This window comes from Rhipicephalus sanguineus, chromosome 5 (genome assembly GCF_013339695.2).
Source record: "Rhipicephalus sanguineus isolate Rsan-2018 chromosome 5, BIME_Rsan_1.4, whole genome shotgun sequence".
Classification (NCBI taxonomy): domain Eukaryota; kingdom Metazoa; phylum Arthropoda; class Arachnida; order Ixodida; family Ixodidae; genus Rhipicephalus; species Rhipicephalus sanguineus.
This window is the reverse complement of record NC_051180.1, coordinates 115585229-115609476: the sequence shown is the minus strand read 5'-3', so window position 1 is coordinate 115609476 and position 24248 is coordinate 115585229. Positions and strand designations below refer to the sequence as shown.

At 45.1% G+C, this 24248-nt stretch overlaps 1 protein-coding gene across 1 annotated transcript in view; it reads right to left on the bottom strand.

The window, feature by feature from the left end:
• LOC119394920 (disintegrin and metalloproteinase domain-containing protein 10) overlaps positions 1-24248 on the bottom strand; it is a 177831-nt gene that overhangs the window by 17405 nt on the left and 136178 nt on the right. Inside the window, 5 exon segments of the mRNA XM_049415682.1 lie at positions 1008-1089; positions 2453-2548; positions 4959-5118; positions 6175-6352; positions 19026-19154. Coding sequence (XP_049271639.1) covers positions 1008-1089; positions 2453-2548; positions 4959-5118; positions 6175-6352; positions 19026-19154 — 645 coding nt within the window.

The following is a 24248-nucleotide window of genomic DNA, read 5'->3' as shown; positions in this document are numbered from 1 at the left end:
GTGCGTGCCATTGGCAGCGTTACCCAATCGGTTATATAACACATATGCGTCTCTTCAACATATATATCTGTGCGTATACAATTTATACAAATCTTTAGCGACATTTTGTAACGTGTCGCTAAGTAAACAAAATTACGCCGCAGTCACCTACCCGCGGCATGCTTCGCATAACGTCGACTCCCACGGTACGTGGGATCTGCCGAATTTTTTAACTCCAGTGTGTATTGCTTTATGCGTGCGAAACAACAGCAGAACATTACTGTCGGTACAACAGAACGGTAGGCGTCTGCGAATGTTTTTTTTTTTTTCTCGCATTGGAAAGCGGCGCTTAGGCTGCTCTTCCTTACATTGAGACTACATTACATTTATCGTAGAGTCACGAACACAACAGGAAATAAAAAAGCATGTCTTCAAGGCTCCAATACAATCCTCCAATACACACCAATACAATCCTCCAAGCGGAAGTATAACGCTTCATGGTTCTGACTTTTATTCCCCGACTTTCGCTGAAGGTAACTTGGGGCCCTTGCGATATTCGCAGGATAAGCTTTGATTATATCACAAAATTTTCTTCATTTTCTTGCTTCGGTGTTTGTTCCTGTTCTGCGTTTTCGTTGTACGTGTTCAACCGCTCACTAGCGCGATAAAATTCGCGAGAAGAGGGGAGAGTTCTGCCAAAATGACAAGGTGACATTTCTCGCCCAAGAAGATCGTACTGTCGCATCCCACGTAACAAGCAAGTGTTCCTTGCAGAAGCCGTATAACGTTGTGGAATGTTGGAGAAGAACCTAACTCCGCTTTCCTTGAGTACCAATGCCACCATAACGACGTACTTAGGTGCTAGTTAAGGGCTCTAGCCATGCTCTTGTGTCGAGACTGCGAATGTTCCTGCTGCCGCACTGTCCTACCTAAGCGACAGCGGCCGTTATTTCTTGTTTTCACCTACCACTTTAGCGCGATAGAACACAGCCAACAGAACAAAAAAAACAACTGTTTGATATACTTACCCCCATGTAGCAGACAAACTCCTCGTTACAGATGGTCTTGTTAGGTTTGCTTGTCGAAGACGGGCATTGTGGTCCTTCACCAGTGCTATGTGGTTAAGGGACAATAATATTTCTTTTACGTTGCCGCAGTCTTATCCGACTGCGCTTACTGTCACAGACCAGACGCTTCAGTTGCAACTAAGCCTCTTATATGACCACATTTGTTTGTGTCCCATAAGTAATGTAGGATCCTACTCGAGCTTAACAGGACTCTGATGCGAGTTAGTTGGTTCATGATCTTGAGCCTGTTTTTTTTTCAGCGCGAAGCAGACGAGGACGAAATACCGAGACCAAACGCTCGTTTGTGTCTTATCGTTTCTCGGTCTGTCGCGCTCCTCTGTTTTGCGCTGAAAAAAACTGATCCTACTCGAGTCTTGCAACACTGCACTCTTAATCGGATCCTGGTTAAATGCCGGCTGTATCCAGGAAACCAGACGAAAAATTTCTGGTTTTCTGGCTATACCTAGCACTTTAAGCGGGACCTGATTAAAGGTACACTTCAGTGCATACAGACGAGAACACAGCAAAGGCACATGAACACAGCACCGTGTGAGTGAGTAAATGTGCCTTCCTTTTATTGTATGTATGCACTACAGCAGTATTCGAAGATGCCACACCAGTATGCCTGCATCGCAACATTGCATTGACTGACCAATACGCAGCACAATGCGCGAAATGACCACTATGCATAACTAAGGCAGCCTTAAGTGCGTATTATTAATACAGATGGCGTTTTCTTTGGTTGTTTTTTTTTCTACATTATTTGCTCTTGCAAGAAGCTTCTTGAAATGATTGTGCGATAAGTTTAGTTTGCGAGCCATCTAATAAGGCACGCATTTGTGAGAGCGCGTCACGTGCACTTTCCGATCGGTGAATTAAGGTTGTACAGAGACCCTTCAACAGGTTCTTGCAGTAGTGGTATTTGGAAGTATCGATATTTCTTTCTCTAACTACCCATGCTAAAGTAGATGAACTTAAACTCCCTATTTTCTCTTCCCATTTTTTTTCAGTGCTCTTGCTATAATCAAACTATACGACAGCATACATAAACAAGGCACAATATTAATGAGAACTAACATTGTGTCTAACAAAGAAAACGAGCCCTTAAAAGTCATCTACTTTCCTTCATAAACAAGGCAGTAATTCAGAACAGTATGGAGGCGTAAAGTAATAGAAATTCGTTGAACAGAGAATCTCGCTAGAGCGAATGTTTCGACAAGTGAACTTTCGTCAAGGTAGCGAAGAAGAGAGGACGCTGCTTCCTTGGCGAATACAAGTTTACGTGTCGAAAGTTGCCTACAACGATATTAACCGTTTAACAGTTTGTTAAAACAGCCCACTGGTGCATTCGTACTTTGGTAAAAGAAACAGCGAGACACAACCAGTACAACGAGGTCAAAGGATATTCGCAGTAGCTGGCGCTCCGGCATCCGTTGTCATCCCGGCACTTGTCCCCGATCTTTAGAACGCAATCCTGAGTGCAGCACGGACCTTGACTCGGGCTGGAAAGCACAGATTGATTACGTTGGTGTGAGGCCTTCTGCCATATGTGTGCAAAAGGTGCGCTTTATCACGCGACCAACTTGAAAGCGAAATTCGACGGAGCCTTCGGTCACCGTAGAAGCTACCGTACAGGTTACCGTAGAAGGACAGAGCGCACAAAGCCAAAGGCGGGCCTCGTGACCCACAGCATGCTGGGCTTTGAGAATTTCTGCAATGTGAATCTCATACGCTTACTTCTTCAATTAAACAATCCCTGAACGAATGCGATCGCGAGATGGTTGTTGTCGTTTCTTATTCATGCGTTACGAGAACGAAACACTGCAGGCTAATCTTTGCACGAGTAGCGACACAAGTGCAAAAAATGTGTGTGTATTCTATGGCCCGAAAGTAAGCAGGGTGTTTTGCTGCATCTTATAGCTGCCGAGTGATATAGCGCAGTGACAGTATGCGGCCGTAGTGATCGACTGACTGTGATAACGTGTCAATACCATTTGCGCATCTCTCTTCGTTTTTCAACGACACCTTCCCTTACACTTAAGTGTATGGCCGGATTTTACAGCGACAGCTGTTATGAGATCACAACGGCAGTGGCCGCCGGTAACCACTGTCGCGCGAAGTGAGAAAAAAAAAAATGAAATATATAAAAAAATGGGATTTGAACCGGGGCCCTAACTAAGCGTGGCAGTCGAGTATTTACCACAGTGCCACGCTGGTCCTTGAAACTCCTTTGCAAAAAGAGTCTCTACAGGCGTCATGTCGAGCAAGGAATCGCGCTAATATGTGTAATATATCGTGGCAGAAGAGTAAAATAACAACCAGGCGTCACAGCAGGTTAACTGCGCAATGAGTGCGTGGTTTAAAGCTTCCCACCCACTACAAAGTGCTCAACCATAATTCTTCATGCATAATTCTTCAGCCACATGCAGCATCAACAAAGTGCATATAATGCTTTACGGATCTGTAGCGGGTACCTCGCTTATCCGCAGAAAGACGAATAATGGCATAGTGGGTGCTTCCCTACTTAGTTTCCCCAAGAGAGTCTACAATGGGCCCTAGAAAGGCCGCTCTTCCAGCTTTCACTGTGACTGTGCTGCGCGCTCATCGCAGGCCTGGCGGTTTTTCCTTCTGACTAAGCTCCTCTCCCTCCCGTTTCTCTCTCTCTCTCTCTTTCTCTCAGAGTAGAGCGTGAGGGGGACTATATTCGCTCGAGTTTTAACGCGAAGCCTCCCGCTTCTTTCTCGAGAACAAGATCGGAGTTGAAAATCTGGGTCCAGCAAAGTGCATCTCATCTGCACTGTGGCAGACAAAGCACCGTTTAGTCCATTTTAATTGACGCCGCCTCTACGTCGACTTAAACTGCACATTCAACGGCGAAAATCTATTCTCGACAGCTTTTATATCTAAGCACCCGTCAATACTGAGCAAAGAAAGCAGGACGAAAATACATTGAAGCTCACTGCTGTTGCGCTGGTATCGATTCATTATTGAACTATGCAGCGCGCGTAATCTGCGCTGTGTTCCTTGTCTTTTGTGCGCTCTATGGTTCAAAAATGAATCCCGACAAAATGTGAAGGGCCGCATTTTTCAGCAATTAATTTTGTCTTGTTCTTCATTGCTTTTGTCCTGGATTTATCGACTGACGGTATACATCGTGGCCTCGTTATCGAGAACGCGGCACGATGAATGATAGGAAATGTACTCAGTATATTTATTAGTTGGCTTGAAGACATAAACGAAACTGACAGACAAGGAAAGCAGGCTGTCAACTACCGTAGGAAGAACAACGTCCCCTGCCCCCTCTTATGAAACAAGGAAGAGAGAGAAAAAAAAGAAATTGAAAACAGATCGAAGGAACAAGGGAGGCAAGAAGATTATAGATAATGGACTAAATTTTCAGAAACGAAAAACAATGGAGAATGGTTGTAGCGCAAGAATAGATACGAATTTAAATTTACGCAAATCGTTGTTAAAGGCGGTCCCAGAATACAAATACATCGCGCACTTTGGTGTTTCCTATTCTATCGCTTATCGTTAGGGGGCAGCCAGCGGCAATACCCATGATGTTTGTGCAGCGCTCAGAAGGTAACGATGGACGCAGAAGAAACACACGGTTATATGCGTCGTATGTTTCTGCTCCTTTGTGTATATATCTGTGTGACTCAATGAGGTATTTATATGTATAGGTGATCACTGTATATATTATATTGATTACCCGGCACCTGGAGTAGCAAGCCAGGTGACAAACCAACCTGATATAACCGGAGTTATCATTAAAAGTTTCTATCGATCTATCTATATGCGCCGTATTAGTTTTCCGTCCATCGCCCGTTTTGTGAGCGCTACAGAAAACACATCATAGACGCAAACAAACCGGCTCAGTTTTCTGTTATCTTAGAAGGTAATACCCACCTGCATACGACGTTAGGCCTGAGCTTGCAGGGCGGTTCGTCTCGCGGCGGGTTGGATCGCATGGGAAAGCAGCAGGGCTCGAGGCAGTCGTCCTCCCAGCCGCAATCGCACTCCTCGCCGGCCTCGACCACCTCGTTGCCGCAGATCGAGTCTTGAGGCTCTGCGTTAGCGCACGTGACAAACTCAAAGATCTGTGAGAGTATTCACGTGATCCACGTACGTATGACGTCAACGTAAACCATTCTCTTGTATGATCAGTGGCCCACTGCTCAGGTGTACGGCGATCGAGATGGAGCGCAGCTTTACACCGCTACTTTCACCGTAAATCAAAATGGTGGCCTCGATGATATATATATATATATATATATATATATATATATATATAAGGCGTTACATATAGTCGTAACAGGTGAGCAGCACATTCTTTTTGATGATGAGTGCGTGGCCATTGCCATGCATCCATATTGGGTACCATCAGTACATATAAAGCTACCCTTATGTAGCTGTTATCGAGCCATTATCACCCCGCTTATGTACGTAAGTGTACTTACGTGGAGGAATAAATTTCATTTCATTCTATATGCATGCATACCTACACCGTATACAATCATTAAAGCGTGCACTAGCTTTCTGTTACGCATGTCTTTCGGTCAACGCACTTGAACTACGACGCATTCGCAATAAAGTCACAAAGCGTCAATTAAAGCGGAAAGCCTAGTCAGGGTCTAACTCGCACTTGACATCGCATGACGCGTTCGCTGGGTTTTTCATCATAAAGCTTACAAAAAGATGATGCTGGGCTATTTGCTTCATTATGTCGCGAAATATTTACAACGCAACAGGAAAGAGAGAACTCAGGAAAGGGCGTCTGCCTTCTGACGCTCTTTCCTGCACTGAATTTTTCGCCTTGTGTTGCATTGTAACCATTTTGTTTGTATGAAGATTTGTAGCGATTAGCAACGCTTCGAACCCGTGTGCACAGGGCTCTTTTCGTTCACGTGATCATCAATAGATAAGGAAATCTTATCACAAGAAGTTAATGTGGGCATTTCTTGTCTCGTCTCAATTAAGCGTTGCCTGGGATCAAGTCAGTGGGTTTAGAATTTTAGCCGTTATTTCGTGCTTCACAAGAAGTAAAGTATGAGGACTTTGCCAAATGGTACCCGCATTATTTTCTACGTGTTTCAAGGTATTGCACTGACCGATAGGCGCCTACCTGAAAAGCATCCCTTGGTGTTCCTCGCCTTCGAGTTGAGCACTGCGTTGATGCCTTTCAGGCTGCAGGGCGAAAAGCGATTGTTGTTCCTCTTGTCACCGGACGTGGCGTGCGCGAACATGATGTAGTTTCCGTTCTCACCGCCAGGGGTGCACATGCTGTCGTCCTTGGGGTCGTGCTGCGCCCGAACAACATCGCTGGTTAATTTACTTCGCTCACTACTTGACGTTATGCCCCGCCTTGTATCGCCCCGCTTATGAGCTCAACACTCTGCTCTTGAAATTTCAGGATACCTCTTTTCAGGTGTAAAACAACGACGTAGGACTCCGTGAGCGGTAGCTTAGCGAACTTGTTTCGGAGGGAGGTGTTTAACCATACTTTGTGCATGTTCGTGCGTGCCGAAATTGCCAAATTGCGGAGGAGGTTCGAACCATCTCCCCCCCCCCCTCCCCCCGGCTACGCCAGTGTCCATGAGCACGAAACAACGATGCGGTCCTTCTCTGGGCTTGGGCCGCCTGCAGCAGTTATAGGTCTACTATAATTTGAATGAGCAGAACTTATGTACTGACAGGCACCACCATTAAAGCAACTTCACAATCGCGGTAAATCGGGCTAGTTGGTTGTTCATGATCGTAAAATGACAGCGCAAAAAGCGACGGACAAACACACAAAGACAAACGAGCGCTGACTTCCAACGGGTTTATGCAGAAACATCGAATATATAGCATTGACATGTCACAAGAAACAGGTAATCACATTATGCGCAGAAAATCCTTTTCTTTATGAAGAAGAGCTATTGAAGGAGTGCTCACGCGCTGATCACCAAGCTTATATCAATCAAGTCAGCTTGTATAATTTCACACGGCATCTGTTCCCGGTTTTTAGCGACGACACCCGACTTGACGCCCCGCCACGGTGGTCTAGTGGTTATGGCGCTCGACTGCTGACCCGAAGGTCGCGGGATCGAATCCCGGCCGCGGCGGCTGCATTTTCGATGAAGGCGAAAATGTTTGAGGCCCGTGTACTTAGATTTAGGTGCACGTTAAAGAACCCAGTTGGCCGAAATTTCCGGAGCCCTCCACTACGGCATCTCTCATTATCATATGGTGGTTTTGGGACGTTAAACCCCAACAATTATTATTATGACACCCGACTTGACATACAATGCAACGCGCCCGCAGCGAGAACACTGATGAGCTAGGTTGCCTTGCTTACATTTTTTTTTTTCTTGTACCTGTGCTCACATAATCTAGAATTGAGGCACCTGCCCGTCTAGCCTATGTTTAATTTGACGCTTGATAACGGTACATGATATAGACCATTCACTGTGCACTAGAAAAATTAATCTTGTGCTTAATAGTACATGCTGCAACTTTTTCACGGTTCGGCTCAAGGATCCTGCAAATTTTAGACAACTTATCAGGTGCAGAAAACGCTACACGAACATTAGCTCACTGAGCTGTTTCTTTTTTTTTCTTCTTTTTTTTGCAGACTATGGGAAGGAGTCTGCAAATATGGAACAACTGCGGTTTTCCACTTTTGTGCGGCCAACCTGCAAGTCGATTGCTCAGACCTGTGCTCATTTCTGAGCAAACCCTCAAATATTAAGATTAACAAAAGCTTGTGAAACCCCGCGTCTGTTAAACGAAGAGATTGTCTGCTAAAGCTCTCTGTCATCGCATGAGCACATTATTTTCTAAGCGCACTAGTTCACGCCCCGACGGACCTGAATAATTTTTTTTCTTTTCCATTCTATTTCATTAGTGAAACAGCTTAGTTATGCTTCGCTCGACGAGTTTTGAATGCGTGGAGTCATATTGAAGCAAAGGTTTGTTTGCGCGCGGTTCATGCATCCAACAAGTGTATTCGTCACTAAATATTAGTTTAAGGTCTAGAAATCTGATAGCGTCGTCTGTTACCGTTTCATGCGTGATTACCAATGGATTCAGACCTTCCGGGAAGATTGTCAATACATATGCGGCGTCGGCAATCCGCAAAGCGCTGATGTCAAATAATACCAAGTAATCATCTACAAATCTAAAATCTTTGAATACCTTTGTGCTCTTTGCGCGCATGGAAATTCGTTTGTCCAGTGAAGCTAAAACAATGTCGCTAAGCATGGGTGCAAGGCAAGAACCAATGCACACACCTTGCTTCTGAATATAAAAAGGCAGTCCTCCCAACTTACGTAAGTCACGTGCAGGTAAAAAGCGCGTAACTCTAAAAAATTCCTAACAGATAGCCCAGAGGTGTTCTGAATATTAGCGTCACCAACCTGATCAATGCCATCTTCAACAGACATCAAAACTAGATCTTGTGGCAAGGAATGGTACAAATCTTTCACGTCCACTAAAATAGCAGTGAACATGGTTGTATCGCGCCTCCTAAGGCGCTCAACATTCTGAATTTCTCATCAAGAAGGGATCTTCAATCACAAGGAATTTCAGCTTACCCTGTAAGAACCGAGCGATATGTTCTTAAAATAATGTGCTCATGCCATGACAGAGAGCCTTAACAGACAAGCTATTAGTTTAGCAGACGCGCGGTTTCCCAAGTTTTTGTAAAGCTCAATATTTCAAGGTTTGCTCAGAAATGAGCACAGGTCTGAGCAATCGACTTGCCGGTTGGCTGCACAAAAGCGAGAAACCACAGTGGCTCCATATTCGCATACTCTTTCCCACAATCTGAAAAAAAAATTGCTCAGTGTTCTTGTTGCATTTTCTTCACCTGATAAGTTGTCTAAAATTTGCAGGATCACTGACGCGAAGTGGAAAAAAGTTGCAGCATGTTCTATTAGGCACAGTGAACGTTATATATCATGTACCCTTATCATGCGGCAAATTGTACACAGAACATACGGGCAGGTACCTCAATTCTACATTACCTGAGCGCAAGTACAATGTAGAAAAATATAAGCACGGCAACCTAGCTCACCATTGTGCTCTCTGCGGGTTGCGTTCCATTTTATGTCAAGTCGGGTGTCGTCGCTAAAGACCGGGAACAGATCACGCGCGAAATTATAGAAGCTGACTTGATTGATAACCTTGGTGATCAGTGCGTTAGCAGTCTTTCAATAGCTGTTCTTCATAAAGAAAAGGATTTTCTGCGTATGATGTGGTTATCTCTTTCTTGCGATATGTCAGTGCTATAAATTCTACGTTTCTGCATAAATAAACAAGTTGGAAGTCAGCGCTCGTTTGTCTCTGTGTGTTCGTCCGTCGTTTCTTGCGCTGTTATTTTACGATTAAAGCAACGCTTAATTTTTGACGCTTGCATTATCGCAATTAGTGAGACAATCGACCACATTTCTCTCGCAGTTAGGCTAAAAGAAAGTACGGTGATATTCTGATATGGTCAAACACATTATTACCGATTTGCTCGTGGTCTTGAAATGCTTCCATGTCAGGAGTTAGTCGCAGTGGTTGTGTACCGTAACGCTGGCAATATAGCCAGCACGTAGGCAATCTTCGTTATACATAACATTTCGTTGTAGAGGTATTCGAGTACACTACTCCTAAGCGAATTCGTTCGGAATTCCTTTCCAGCATTTACAAAAACTGCGCATTTGGAGCATCAGTGCAACTATGTATTTTAATAACGCGGCGCTTTTCGCTCAGTACAAAGTCATCGAACATTAAATGTTTAAAATTTTCACCCCCCCCCCCCCCCCCCCCCAACTTGTCCTGAAGAGCCAAGGCGGGGGTAGTTGGTCGTAGATAGTTGAATTTTGCCGCGCGCTACTCAGACACACACACAAGCGACGCATGAAGAAACGCAAGTGAAATACCAGGCCTGTCCTCTACAGTTGTAAATCTCCTTGCGTCGTTTTCCTGTGCGTCCGGGTAGCGCACTGCAGCATTCAACCACTGTTTCCAATGTTAATCTGGCAGAGTCTTTCGCGCTACATTATTGTATATCTCGTTTCGCTCCCAATTGAGCCGCCTTCCGCGTAAAGGCAGATTTTCTCATCTATGCCAAGTCGTACTTCGCCGGTAAACTATAGAATATTTATATTTTTTTTTCCTTTCGCTCGCGACTCCCACGCAACGAGCGCGCAAGTTCACGAAGAATTCATTCCGCGAATCGGCGTTGTGTTCTTCTAAGCACCGGTAATGGATGTCGCAAGCAGTTTGCCTTAAAACTTTCCGCAGCGTCTTATCTCTGTGAATACTCCCAGGCTGCGTAGCTCAAACAGTGTCGTTGCAGCGCAATTTTGTTACCAAGGCGTTAACCCCAGAATTAAAAAAAAAAACACTTAGGGCGCGCGGGCGTGTTTACGAAAAAACGCCGCACGCAGAGTGCTTCTAAATTAGGAACTTAATAATGCGCTTGCTGCATTTTCATATTGTCCTACTTTTCCTTTTTTTTACACGTTTGCACCTCCTCAGTGTTTTCTAATAGCTCTCAAAACTCTTTTTTGTAGAAAAATAAGTGAAGAACGAGAGCGAAGTGAAAGCGTGCCTTAATATAAGCCCTGGTATCCTGAGCCTTCCGTCTCATTAACTTTCTTTTCGCTAACGCTCTGTTCGTTTCCACGACGTGTTATTCGTTTTCATTAAGGAAGTTTCAACTAGCAAACAAGATGTCAGGTCCAGAGTTCTTATTAAGAGACACAAAAAAAAATAAATAGAGAAAAAATAGAAACTGATTTCATTACTCGCTCTGAAATTCACGTTCCCTCAGTTTACCCAGTTTCTTCCTACTTAAAAGCTTATCGGAGCCGAAGAGAAACGCAGCTTGAAAAGTTGCTTCTAAAAAAAAATGAAAAAAAGACACCTCTCGACGTTCGCAGTCGTGTGGTCGTGCAATTTGGTGATAATTGTTCTATTTGTCAATGCTTGTTCTGGCCGGGCTAGGCTTCCTTCAAAAAAAGTCTGTAGTGGCAACTACGACTTCAAAACAAATCACTGTTCTTTATATTGCGCCGTGAGGCACGCGTTGTTGTGAACGTTTAGCGGCAGTTTCTGCTATTGCGTCCGCCTTGGAATGCCACAAACCTGTTAATGAAAAAAATAAAAAATAAATAAATAATGAAAAGGAGGAGGGGGGCGCATACAGAAGGGGGTTGAGGGAGATGCCAAGATTCAAAAACCACAGAGAACGTCTCGTGCAAGCATCAAAGTGACATTTGCTTGAAATTTTAGAGACGTTTACAAGAAAACTCAGCTAGGAAGACAAGCAATGGGAAACGATTGATCGCAGTGTTTGGCCGTCTGACTAGTGAAGTTTGTTTAACGCCATAACCACATGGTGAAAGCAACGAAGCTACTAAGCAAACATCGCAGTTTGCCGGATGATACTCCTTCTACATGCAGTGGCTCTTTTCCATCGTCTTTTAGATGCGAAGTATCTTAAGGCCGAGCTCAATCCGGTGGTGGTGGTTGGTGTGCGGCGTGACCACCCTTACTGGGCATGCGCATACCCTTCCCACTTTCCCTCTCCACTTTCCCTCTCCACTTTCCCTCTTTCCACTTTCCCTCTCCCCTCCCCATCTTCCACACCCCTCTCCCCTCCCCCTTTCCACTCTTCCTCTGAAACGCGGGCTAGACATGCCGAAATTCTCTCCTGCGCAACGCCGCGGTGAGCTCGAGCGCATGCGCGTCCCCTCCCCTTCTCTCTCCTCTCCTACGCTGCCCCCCTCTGCCCGCCTGTCGACCGCGTTCCCCGCTCGCCCTGTGAAAATTAGCGGCCAGGCTAGATGGAAGATACGACGCGCGTAGCGTCCCTCTTCGCGTTCCACGACGCGAGGTCGATAGCATGCCCAACGAACGCCAACTGAACGCGATCGTGCAAGTGCTCCGGCTTCGCATCGCCTCATGGTCCCCTTTAGCGGGAGATGGTGTAATTTTTTCCAACACCGAAGGTGAGGATTATGTGCGGCAAATCGCCTCTGTTATGACCTAAAAGTTTATTTTTCTTTACGTATAGTACTTCAATTCCTGCAAGGCCCAAAAACGTTGCGGAAGGGAGTGGGTAACAACATAAACAGTGAAGAGAAAAATGACAATAAAAGTAGGCGCTCCTTCTGTCCCTCTTTCCTTCCCATTGTCTTCTTTTTGTTACATTGCGCCAGAACCACATCCTTAAAGAACATGAAGTATATTTGCTTGCCTTCGTTTCAGAGAATGGACTGTTTGCGTTAATAATGGTACTGTGCAGAGTTTCTTGTGCGCCTGTAATATAGATATGTGTGTGTGTGTGTGTGTGTGTGTGTGTGTGTGTGTGTGTGTGTGTGTGTGTGTGTGTGTGTGTGTGTGTGTGTGTGTGTGTGTGTGTGTGTGTGTGTGTGTGTGTCAGAGCGATAGACTTCTTGAGTAATGTGCTGCTTTGTGTCTCCATGCCATCCTCAACCACGATACTTTATGGCCGCATCAGTAGACATGAAGTGACAATCTCGCAGCGAACCGCCAACGCCAAATCAGACGCCGCCTACGTGGTAATAATCACGGAGCACTAATCAAATTTGAATCGCAACATCCGCAGTCCTTTGCTTTCCGAGTAGTCTATCCAGGATTTTCGTACAGCTGACATTAAAGGGAGTTACCTTCATATTACATTTTCCTTCACTGTATTCAACAAAAGTGTTCTTGGACGGCCACTGTCAGGAGGTCATATCTGACAGGTGAGTGCCATGTGTTATTAAGTGGCTCATGACTGCACGTCACTTTATATAGACGTGCTGCCTACCACTAACGCCCTTGAAGAGCTTCTAAGCTTTTATGTTACCTTCTTTTTGGCCCGAGCACTTCTTCGTAAAAAACAGAAGTATAATAGACAGTACACGAGGATTAATGGAAAGCGCCGCGGCCTAACATATGCGCCAGGTAATAAGTTGACTTTATTCTAGTCTTTGAAAGCCTTCGCTCACAGCCTTCGTCCGGCAACCTAAATTTTCTTTCGTCTACCTTGTCTCGGTTTAGTTAGTGCATCGAGAACTGCGGCGAATAAAAGTGGCGCTTTCTCCGTGATCTAATGTAGTTCCGAGCGTCAGTATCGCTTATACTGCGAATAAATGGCTTTGCTAGACTAACCTAGCACATAAATATTCGTATATTCCCCAACGTCATAGATGTTCATAATGGGCGCGTACATAGTGAGTAATAATGCACGTTCGCTCTTCCGATTGACTGTCTCGCTGCTTAAATAGGTTCCGCTGCCCCGCAAATCGATTTGCGAGAGGAACCATGCTTGGAACGGGCGCTTATGCTTTACAAAAGGAGACGCCCTAAACGTAACCAATTGTGTCGGGCGAATAGTCACCGTTAACTAACGTTATATGTGCCACCGTTCCATCAAAGAAAGAACAAAAAAGAATAAACAAAAAAGAAAAAATCACAGCATATCCACGGAGTGAATGATGATGAGTGGGCGAAGCTGCGGAGGTTCATCGGTAAACCGTGAATCTTCCGTGAATTCTGCCCAGTACATCATCACCGACGTGAGATCGGGCGCGTTTATACTAAAGGTTCGATGAGTTATGACGACTTGCAGCTCACTTTAATTTTACATGTACGCTGTGAATTTTCATTGTTTAGAAAGCCATTGCTTTAGAAAACATCTGGCGTCTTTCGTTAAGCAGCTGGCGTCTTTTCGTTTTGCTTTAGAAACATCTGGCGTTCTTTCGTTTTGCTTTTACAAAACATCTGGCGTCTTTCGTTGGTTTATTTCATCAATCAACGGCGTTTTGAACAAAATTTTTATTGTTTAATCACGCACAGGAGAAATCTCATCAGGCACTACCTTGGAAGTAAAGAATGGCTGCTAATGGGAATGAGAGACAGAAGAAGTCGGCTTTTAGCTAATGTTGCGAATTTTTTATTGTTCAACAACGCACAGGAAAAATCTCCCACCGGCACCACCTTGGAGGTCAAAGCGTAAGACTGGTTACGCACTACGACTACAACTACGAGGGACGAACGGGTGCCGCCTTAAGGAGCTTCGCCCCTAAAAAAAAAGGTGTAACTGTATGGTATACTTCGTCTCTAGTTCCAGGAAAGAATGGACAGCAAAGATCACACGCGACGCCGGGCGTCGCACTGGAAACATTATACTCGTGCTTTGCAGGAGCAGAAGCGTAGAGAGAAATGTTTTTGGATGGGCGGGGTTTAACCACACATTATTTAAAGGGAGACTAAAGCAAAAACCGATTTTTCTTGTATTAGTAAATTACTCTTTCACAATACCAAAATCACCATTCTTACCGCGAGAATACTCCTAGTAAGCGAGAAAACGCACAAAAGCAAACTGCGGGTGGCGACGCCATCTTCAAGTTCCCTCACCAATCGCCATGACGTCATAGATTTTGACGCCGTCTACTTGGACTTACGTCCTTCCTAATCGGTAGATATGAAGTACATTGTCCTCGAGGGAGCCGGAGACTTAACGTACCAAGTTTCAGGAAATTTCGTTGCGCCAATGTCGCCGAAATACGAAAAATGCACTTTGTAATTCGTGACGTCTCGCGCGGATGTTTCGGCGCGAAGTTTAAATATCAAACGTTGACCTCGATTTTCTCCTCTATTATTAAACCTACGATGGTAATGTTAACACTAGAGTCATCAGAGTACACTTAGTGAATCTAAACAGATTTATTAAATGCGAAGCATTTCTTAGCGAACCTCAGGCACTTTGGCCGTTTCTATCTACGTATATATCTATCCTATCTAGCCGCCTACGTCTCGGCGCTCTTCTGGTCGTCTCCATAACTTGTAATATGCCAAGATTGGCGTAGCAGGGGATCAGTGTATGACGAACACAATTCACTGGTCATGACATGAATAACGCAAGATACCTGTCGCGTACGTCATGAAACCCTTTCTCTCAGTCACGTGTGGCACATACCCGTACACCAGAGTTCATGTTATGCGGGTATGTGCCACAGGTGATACAAAGTCTCAACCAACACAGTAACCGCGAACACACACATTGACACGCAAGGAAAGTGATAATATTAATAATTGTTGGGCTTTTATGTTCCAGAACTACGATATGATTATGAGAGACGCCATAGCGAAGGGCTCCGGAAATTTTGACCATTGGGTGTTCTTTAACGTGTACCGAGATCGCACAGTACACGGTCATCTAGCATTTTGCCTCCATCGAAATGCAACCGCCGCGACCGGGATCGAACCTGCGACCTTCGTGTCAGCAGCCGAGCACCGTACGCTACACCACCGCGGCGGACGCAAGGAAAGTGAGGAAGCTGAAGACAGAACACCCGTGGAAGACGCTCAACTACTATCCACTCGTCCAAGTGGTCCGCAACGTGGACCACGTGGATTACGCAAAAACCTGGGTCAATGCTTTCTACAATAAATCTGCTGAGACAACTAGGCCTCTCATAATTACCGGTGACTTCAACATTGATTTATCAAGACCCAACAATGATTGGTGCTTATACTGTGTGAAAGACGGCCTGGATGTGGACAGGGCATCAAAAGACCTCGCTGCCACGTCCACGACAGAAGACATCATAGATCATTTCAACGTAAGAGGCATCCAGGATTTCCACCAGCTTCACAATATCTCGCACTTCACTACACTTAGATTCCTCATAACCGCGATCACGAACGGATCCGATTAACAAGTCCGGTCCAGCTGTTGGTGCTCACTGATCACTGTAATGGTGACCTTGTTCAAGAACTGTCGAGAACCCCTTTACACATACACACGGGTTCGTGAAACGTGCGTGCGTTCTCCGCCATAACGGAAAAGTATAAGTAACAACTGTAACCGTGACTGTAACGTACGTGCAGTGCGCCTGCGCGTGCCACTCGGCTGTGTATATATCTAGGGAAACTATCCTGAATGAAGCTTAGTTGCGAGTAACGTCTGTCCTGTGCATCTGTGTTCTTTCTTTGTCCTGTTCGGATTCGTGCTATCCAGTATTGAAGAATATAAGCTTACCGTGTCTGGTGTTGGTAACACCCATGTTGCTGTTGGCATCGTTACGCAACTGTAAACAACGGTTTATATAATACATATGCTACTCTTGAACATATGAGTGTGCGTATACCACTTCCACATTTCTCTAGCGTCATTCCGTAACGTTTCGCTCAATGTGAAAAATTACGCCACTGTCACCATCCTGCGCATGCTTCGCATCACGTCGATTCCCACGGCAGGTGGGATCTGCCGATTTTTTTTTTGTTTCACTTCGGTGTCCCTTTAAGCTCGCGCGTGCTTTTGTATGTGTGCGTCTTTATATCCGCATGAAAACATTTTAAAATTCCGGCGGAGAAAGAAGTTTGAACCCCCCCTCCCTGGCCTGGCCAATGTGCAGTAGCATCGAAAAAAAAGAGATGGCCATTCGTCCTTGACATCTAAAACGCTAATGCAAGTTTTCGTCAGACGCGTTTTCGTTTAACGTCCCTTTGAAGCGGCAGCTGCACTCAGATGCAAAGTGTGATATGCTGTCCGTTACAGCGCTGACGCACACAGAATCACTAGCTTTAGGCTGTTCCAGAAATAGGACGGCAGTCGTGAGGCCTCAGTGGCTGGTTTTGTCATTAATCGACGTGCTGCGAGGGTCTGGTACCTGCCGAGAATACTGGCACGTTGTAAACATGTGACGCATGTGCACTGCGTGACGCTCGATGAGCATGTTCATTCTATACTTAGCCTTCCCATTCGCGTTAGTTTCTTTTTCGTCTATACCTTGAAATCGTTCGCCATGCCTCGTTTAAATGTGAAAGGCCGTACAAGTCTCCGAACTTCGCGTCATTACGTACGGCCTCACGAGTACTTGCTGTTTATGACGGAGCTCTGCATTCATCTTTAACCTATAGCTATTACTGTTTGTTTATTTGGAAGACGACTAGCTCATTTGCAGAAGCAAGGAAAAAAATATATACAGGGTGTCCCAGCTATCACGCAGCACGATTTAAAGAAAGAGGAACGGCGCTACGCGAATAAAACCTACAGCATATTGTTCCTAGTACACTAGAGTAGCCACTGCTATTTTTTTCGTTAATGAGGTTTAATTAATTAGTCATAATTATATTTCTAACTCGACAAGTACTCGCCTAATAGTCAAAATTTCAATGAGGCGTATGTTCAAATGGCATCTAACTGCGCTACTTTCAACAACGTGGTAACTGCGCGCTCATTTTTTCCGCTTGATCAAGAAAGCCCGCGAAATATGAAAAGTGACACGTGACTAGAGTGTTGCGCGCGTCGGGAACCAGCGCCCTCAAACAGGCTCCCTATGAGGCAGACAGTATCAAGGAAAAAATACAGAAAGAAAAAAAAACGTATCGTCCTATCCGCCGCTCCCCGGCCTAGAAACGCACCGCTTGGCTTTACAGAGTCAGGCCGTAATCAGAACACCTGCCGCGTTATCAATGAGAACAGTCGGCCGTGAGATATGGATGATTGCGGCGTACTATCGAACGGATTCAATCCCAGCGAAATTGCACGCATATCGCTGGTGCCCGACCTGTACCCTTGCCAAAATGCGGAACGCTGTCTTTTGCAACAGGCAACAGGCAAAGCGGTTGTTTGCAGTAAGCTTATTTGAGGGCGCTGGTTTCCTTTGCGGGTGGGAGCGTAGTCACGTGTTATTTTTCATATTTAGCGCGCTTTCTTTATCAGCCGGAAAAAATGAGCGCGCAATTAGCACGTTGTTGAAAGTAGCGCAGTTAGATGCCATTTGAACATGCCTACATACGCCTCATTGACATTTTGACTATTAGGCGAGTACTTCTCGAGTTAGAAATATAATTATGACTAATTAATTAAACCTCATTAACGAAAAAAATAGCAGTGGCTACTCTAGTGTACTAGGAACAATGTGCTGTAGGTTTGATTCGCGTAACGCCGTTCCTCTTTTTTTAAATGGTGCTGCGTGATAGCTGGGACAGCCTGTATATGAATGCAACCCCGCACCGTCCATTAGAAAGCACATTGCTTTTCGTAGTGATCTCGTGGGCTACTACGGAAAATATTTGTCCTGCATAGCAGGTCTAAAGCACGTGCAAGTTGGAAATATTTTTCCTGAATATTAGGTCTAACGCGCGTGCAAGTACATGGAAGTGGCATAACCCTGTGTACTTGCCCTAAAAATGATGTTGTCAAAATCAGCATCAGTACAATCTGCGTGCCCCTTTTCGTCGTTAAATACGATAAGTACCCATGGTGTTGAAGTTTGGAATAGCACAAGTCATAGTTAAACGACAATGCGACAAAAAAACGACAGACGGACGGCATAAAACAAGCGACGAGCGTTGATGCAGAAATGAGCTTCAGTAGTGTGAAAAACTGGGCAATAGTTGGTATGGTTTCATTTTTTGTCGCGTGACCCCTTAATTATGCAACCACACCAACTAGCCAAGCTTTTCACCTCGCTGAAATTAACATACTGACCTACCGCGTAATCTATTATACTTTCATCATTTTGTTTAGGTCACGAAGGATGGCTGTCACAGGTAACCCAAAGAGGCGCCTGCTTTATCGACTGATATGGATCGTGGAATTTTTTCGTGTTTTTTCATGTCCCTAACGCAACAGTTGGTAATAAGAATGACCTTGAAAAAAATGGCTGTGTCCGTAAACAGTATTCGGCTACGGGGACTTCCTTCTGAAGCATTTCAAGCCACAGACCGTTTGCTGTTGCAATAGGTCTCCGATTATAATCATGTTGTTATGACAACGTCAAGATTTGCATCGCCTCATGATAAACCAGTTATTACTAGTGCTATACCTTATGGTGCGCGAAACAGTAACAACTTAACCTTGGACATTATCATTTACGCGCGCTCATTTTCTTGAACTTTCACATTTTGTTAAATGGTCTCTATATCGTTGCGACTAAACGTGACAACTGGTTCTATCTTGCGAATAACGTCACTCACCGGTGAGCCGAAGTTGTGTCCGATCTCGTGCGCCAGCGTCACGTGGGACACAATCGGGGGCACGTGCTTGCCGTAGTTGAGCAGCGTCACGATGCCTGTATTCAGGCTCTTGAGGCTGCCCCGGTAGTGCTGTAGGTATAAGGTGGGGAGGTATCAGAGGTTTATGATCAGAATGGAATCCCGTCACAACTCCTACGCAATTTGCAGGAGCACTGGTTCATGCAAGACGCCTTTGGAAAGTTCTGTCCCCACCGACGGGCGAATCGTTTTCATTTTTTTGTCCGCTTTATTTTACTTTCCGTGGTTTCGTTGCCTGTTCGATTCGAAACGGGGCCCTAGATTCATTATCCTTCTTTCGTTAATGAGCAGTGTAGTAATATAGCATTCTACTAGATGCTTAAATCAGAAAAAAGCAGCCGATTGCGACCTTCCCTTTTCGAAAGTCTGTCTCTATACGGTTGCCTGCACGAACCGAAACTTCAGCACGAAGTTATTCCATGTGAAATCGACTTCAGTGGCACTTTTTTATAATTCCTGCGCTTTGAGTACAGTAATGCTCTATGAAGTATTTTCACTAAGTTCAACATAAAAAAACGAAATGTTATGAAACAAGCATAAACAGTGCCATGTTGCGAAATTACCTATTGACACCGTTGCACCAGAGTATATTTAAGCAACAAAAGGGAAGTGCTGGCGGCGACTCGACAGCAACGTGAGGGCAGTGTGCATTAACTCATATTTTCGGGGCAATATAGCAAACGCTGGCAACCGACTTCAGCGGACTCGCCAGTGTACGCGACAGTCACGTGAAAGATGAGTGACACGACACAAATTATCTTAGGTCTTCTTTGAAGACCTGCGATATCTCGAAGAGGAGAGTTTAAAATCCAACAGCGTGCCCGTTAGCCAGCACAGCTAAATAAAAGCGTAACGTCGAACTGTAGATAAACCATGTTAAGAAACTCAAGATACTGTGAAATCTTAACATGCCCGAAACTGGAAAGGTGACGAAATCCTTTCTCGAAAACGTTTCAATGTATCTGCCAAAGATATGAAAGTATATTGTTGTCTTAACTGCATCAGGGCGCTGTGGCGAAACAAACCCCTCACGACCCGTGCGTGGCGTTCATTCGACGATCATCTATAGCCCGGTTAAACTGACTCAGCTATTATTCTGTTCGATAAAACGCTCGACGTCGAACAAAGCGCGTTCGTCAGAGCGCGTGCCTTACGTTGGGCAAGCGTGCAAGCATGCTTCGTTTCGTCACGGTTCGTGTAACTTTAACCGCGCGTCAGTCGACTGAAACAATACGCTTGCGCCATGCAGCGTACCGGTCCACAAACAGCGTAAAATAACCCACTTTACTTTCCGGGCAAGTTTCACCATACTGTGCACAAATGGGAACGAAAACATAAAAAACAAAAAAAAGACACAAGGGTGAGCGCATGCCTTACCGGATTACGTGCGGCATTCCTCATAATCCATGTCCTAACTCCGGTGCGTGCACATGCAAAGAAAACTTTCAGCCATCCATCCTCCTACGTTCAAAACGAATGCGCAGGTTATTTGGTGTTTCTTTTTAAAACAAACAGGTATACATGCGCCCGCAAGCGTAAAGCCGGCCATGTACCCCCGCCACTGTTGCGAGAAAAATGAGCCCAAGGCACCGTAAACAATGCTAAATAACAAGCTTGTCGCAATGGGCTCAGACAGCCTTAGGTTGACAGTTACTTTATTTAGAAACTGTGTAGCATTCGTGCTTACTTGAATCTCTCTTCTCTTACGTTGAACTGATTACTTTGCTTCGGCAAGGAGTAGAAACTTTCAGAAGGTTAGAGGGGCTGTCAGAAAGAGTTTTCAGAACATGTTGTCATGCACTCTCGGCGAGAAAAAAATGAGTGCGCTCGGAAACATAGAAAGATGAAGAGAGTAAGCCACAAAAAACGTCAAAAAAGAACGCGATTCTCCAGGCTTGGCTTCAAGTAAGGGTTGTTCGTGCTTGCATGCACTTGCCATAGATCCGCGCCAGCCATAAAAAGAAAAGCATTAGAATAATGTGCGTTTTGTTTTATTGCAGGAGTAATGAAAAAACTTCAGTTCACTGAACTTCCTGTAAACTATATATATATATATATATATATATATATATATATATATATATATATATATATATATATATATATATATATATATATATATATATATATATATATATATATATATATTCACTCAGTGAAAGAAAACGAAAGTAGAAGTGGCGCCCGTGAGATTCGAACTCGAAACCTCCGGCTGGCATTTGGGGAATGGCGACTGCTGCCTTTCGGTAAGCTTTATTGTGGATTCGCGTATACATGCACACTCACTATTTATCTCTAAGAGTGTTCACTAACGCCTCTTATGGCCGTGACGGTGGATGTAGCTCCCGCAAAAAAAATAATAAAAGATAACGCGGGCTACACAGAGTGGGCATAACATTTAATATGTTAGCAGGCTGGGCATTCTTGTGATAACTACGACATAAACATTGTCAGAGTTGAGACTCACGCTGTCCAACAAGCGTAAGCGACCGTAATATAAAATGCACCATAGTTAACCTTATAGGTGTGGGCTTTAGCGCCAGAAAACTACAAGTAGCGGAGGTCTCCGGATTAGGTTTGACCATCTCCAGGTTTGTTTGTTTCTTTTTCGTCCTTTCTTTTCCTCTTTCTTCTTTTTGTTTTACCGGTGCACGCTAAGCGTATTTGTAGTTCACGAGCATTTTTGCATTCCTCGGAATGCTGCCGCCGCAGCTTTTAATTGAACCCACGACTTCGTGCTCAGAAACAACACGTCATGCTACTGAACATGTTGGAAAGCAAACAAAACAATAGAGACTCCGACGGCACGTTTTTGATGCTGGAAGTGCAGCCATCTTGGTGGGCCATCTTACTTCAGCTCGCCCGCAGAAAATGGGCGCGAGTTTCGAGCTTTCATTACGACAAGGAGCTGGCAGTGAGTGCTGGTGACGCTCGCCAAAGCGAGACCTACTAAACTGCTCGCAAATTTTTAAAGTGGAGCTGTTAAAGCCGGGCGTAAGGTGTAATCCGTGGACAAGAAAAAGCAGTTGGCGGGTATGCGCCACATGAACTGGTCAAGCGCCACTAAAGAGTGCAAGCATTTGCGAGAACCATATGATTGTGTTGGTGGTGGGAAAGGGAAGTGAGGGTGCTGATGAGAAAGGAGGAGGGAAAGAGGGTGGAGCATAGCATAGCCATGTATAGTATAGCATGGCAAGGGGTAGGAAAGGAAAGTGAGGGTAAGGAGGAGGTAAAGTAGGAGGGGAAAGGGTAAAGCATAGCATATGTTTGTATGGTGTAGTACAGCAAGTGGGTGGGAAAGGGACGGGACGATGAGGATGAGTGATGTGAGGGTGAGGTGAAGAGAAAAGATGAGGGGAGAGGGTGAAGCATAACATAACCTTGTGTAGTATAGTATAGCAAGGGGGTGAGAGATGCAAGTGAGTGTAAGGTTATGTGGTGTGAGCGTGATGGAAAGGAGGAGGGGAGAGGGTAAAGCATTGCTTATTTGTATTCGTGGCATTTTGAGAACTGATATGAGGGTTAGGAGGAGGGAGAAAGAAGGGGAACGCCACCAGCTACGCCGTTTCCTCAGTATTCACGCCACTAGTGCGTAGCTTCCCTAATTTTCGCGAAGCAGACGCGCACCTGCGTCTTTCATTAGGCCGTTTTAAGAAGGCGCCGAAAACGAGCGCAGTGATTTCGTGAGAAAGTGCAAGCGTTGTTCGCTGGCTCGCTGACGCTCAGACTCGGAGCACACAGACCCAAAACACAATTTTCCAGCTCGCACACTGCGCTGCAAACACAGCTTGTTTCGCGAACAGAATGCTCTATGAAAAAAGTCCGGGGCAAAAAACTAGGGAGGAGCGAAGCATGTAGGGAAGGGTGTTTCAGCTCCACTAACGTGAAACTTGTGGAGAGACGAAGCATGCAGTGTGCGTCGGTGTCTCCCGCCACAAAATCATTGCTAATGTGCAATGAGAGACAGAAGAAAGATTAGACACAGAGAACCTCCACATTCAGCTTTTAGTTAAGCGCACGCTGCGAATCTTTATTGTTCAACTATGCACAAGAGAAATTTCCCACCGGCACTACATTTCAGGTCAATATCCAGTGCCTATATATACAGGGTGGCCGGTGGACTGTTGCGCAGCGCGAGCAGTTGGTTTTTTCAATCAAGATACTCGCTAGCAGACGCTGCCTGCGTCGGCGTTGTCTCTCGCGGGCGAGGGCGCACTCTCGTTCCATGCGAGCTGGTAGTTCAGCGTTCATCGCAGAAAGAGCGTTTCTATAGTCAACGCGCGCCGTTCGCTCTCTCTCGCCAACGGCGAGCGCTGAGATGGTGGCGCCCTCTTTTGCGCTCAAACAAATGGACCGTCCCGAGAGCAGACAACGATGTACGCCGCAACAGCAGATGACGATGCACACCGACACGCCGAGACTCTAAGGTGCTTCGCCGCTAAAACGGTTTTCTCATTTTGCGGAAACCCTGAGCAGCTAAGGGTCATCGGGCCCGGTTGCTATGGGAACACGTACAGGGGTGGCCAAAAGTTTCCAGGCCGCAATCCCATGTAATCCTATGCCAGCGTGGCCTGGGCACTTTCGACCACCCCTGTACATTTGGTGCAGCAGTTCCGGTAATTGTTTGCGAAAAAAAATGGCATCACTTCTGTTGCACTCTATAGGTGTTGGCTGGGGCCTATTTTTCTTCACCCATGCTACTGAGCCACTGCGGTAGCTTCTAAACTGTTTATATGATTCAGTAGAAAAATGTAATTTCTCTTGTGCCTTTATTTTCATTATCTGTTGGTTAGTTACCATAGTCATTCGGTCCCTCTGTTCCCGTCATATACTTTTTTATCGCATTTAAGCTTTTTTGATGCTTCGGTATATTGATACGCGAAGGAAGGTTTATGATTTAGTTATTATTTTCTTTAATACTTGCCTAAAGCAGGAAGCAACGCGGTGTAGTTTTTACTTCGCCTTGCTAAAATAAAACCTTCTTTGTGCGCAAAACATGGCAAAAGTACCAAACTCAGCGCCTTCTTTGCGACTTAACGAAAGACGACCAAAGCTGTGAAGCTGCATAATGATAACCACTCACCACCATCCTGTTTAGACATCCACCAATAATCGGAACGATCAGTCTTTTGTGATCTAAAGCTG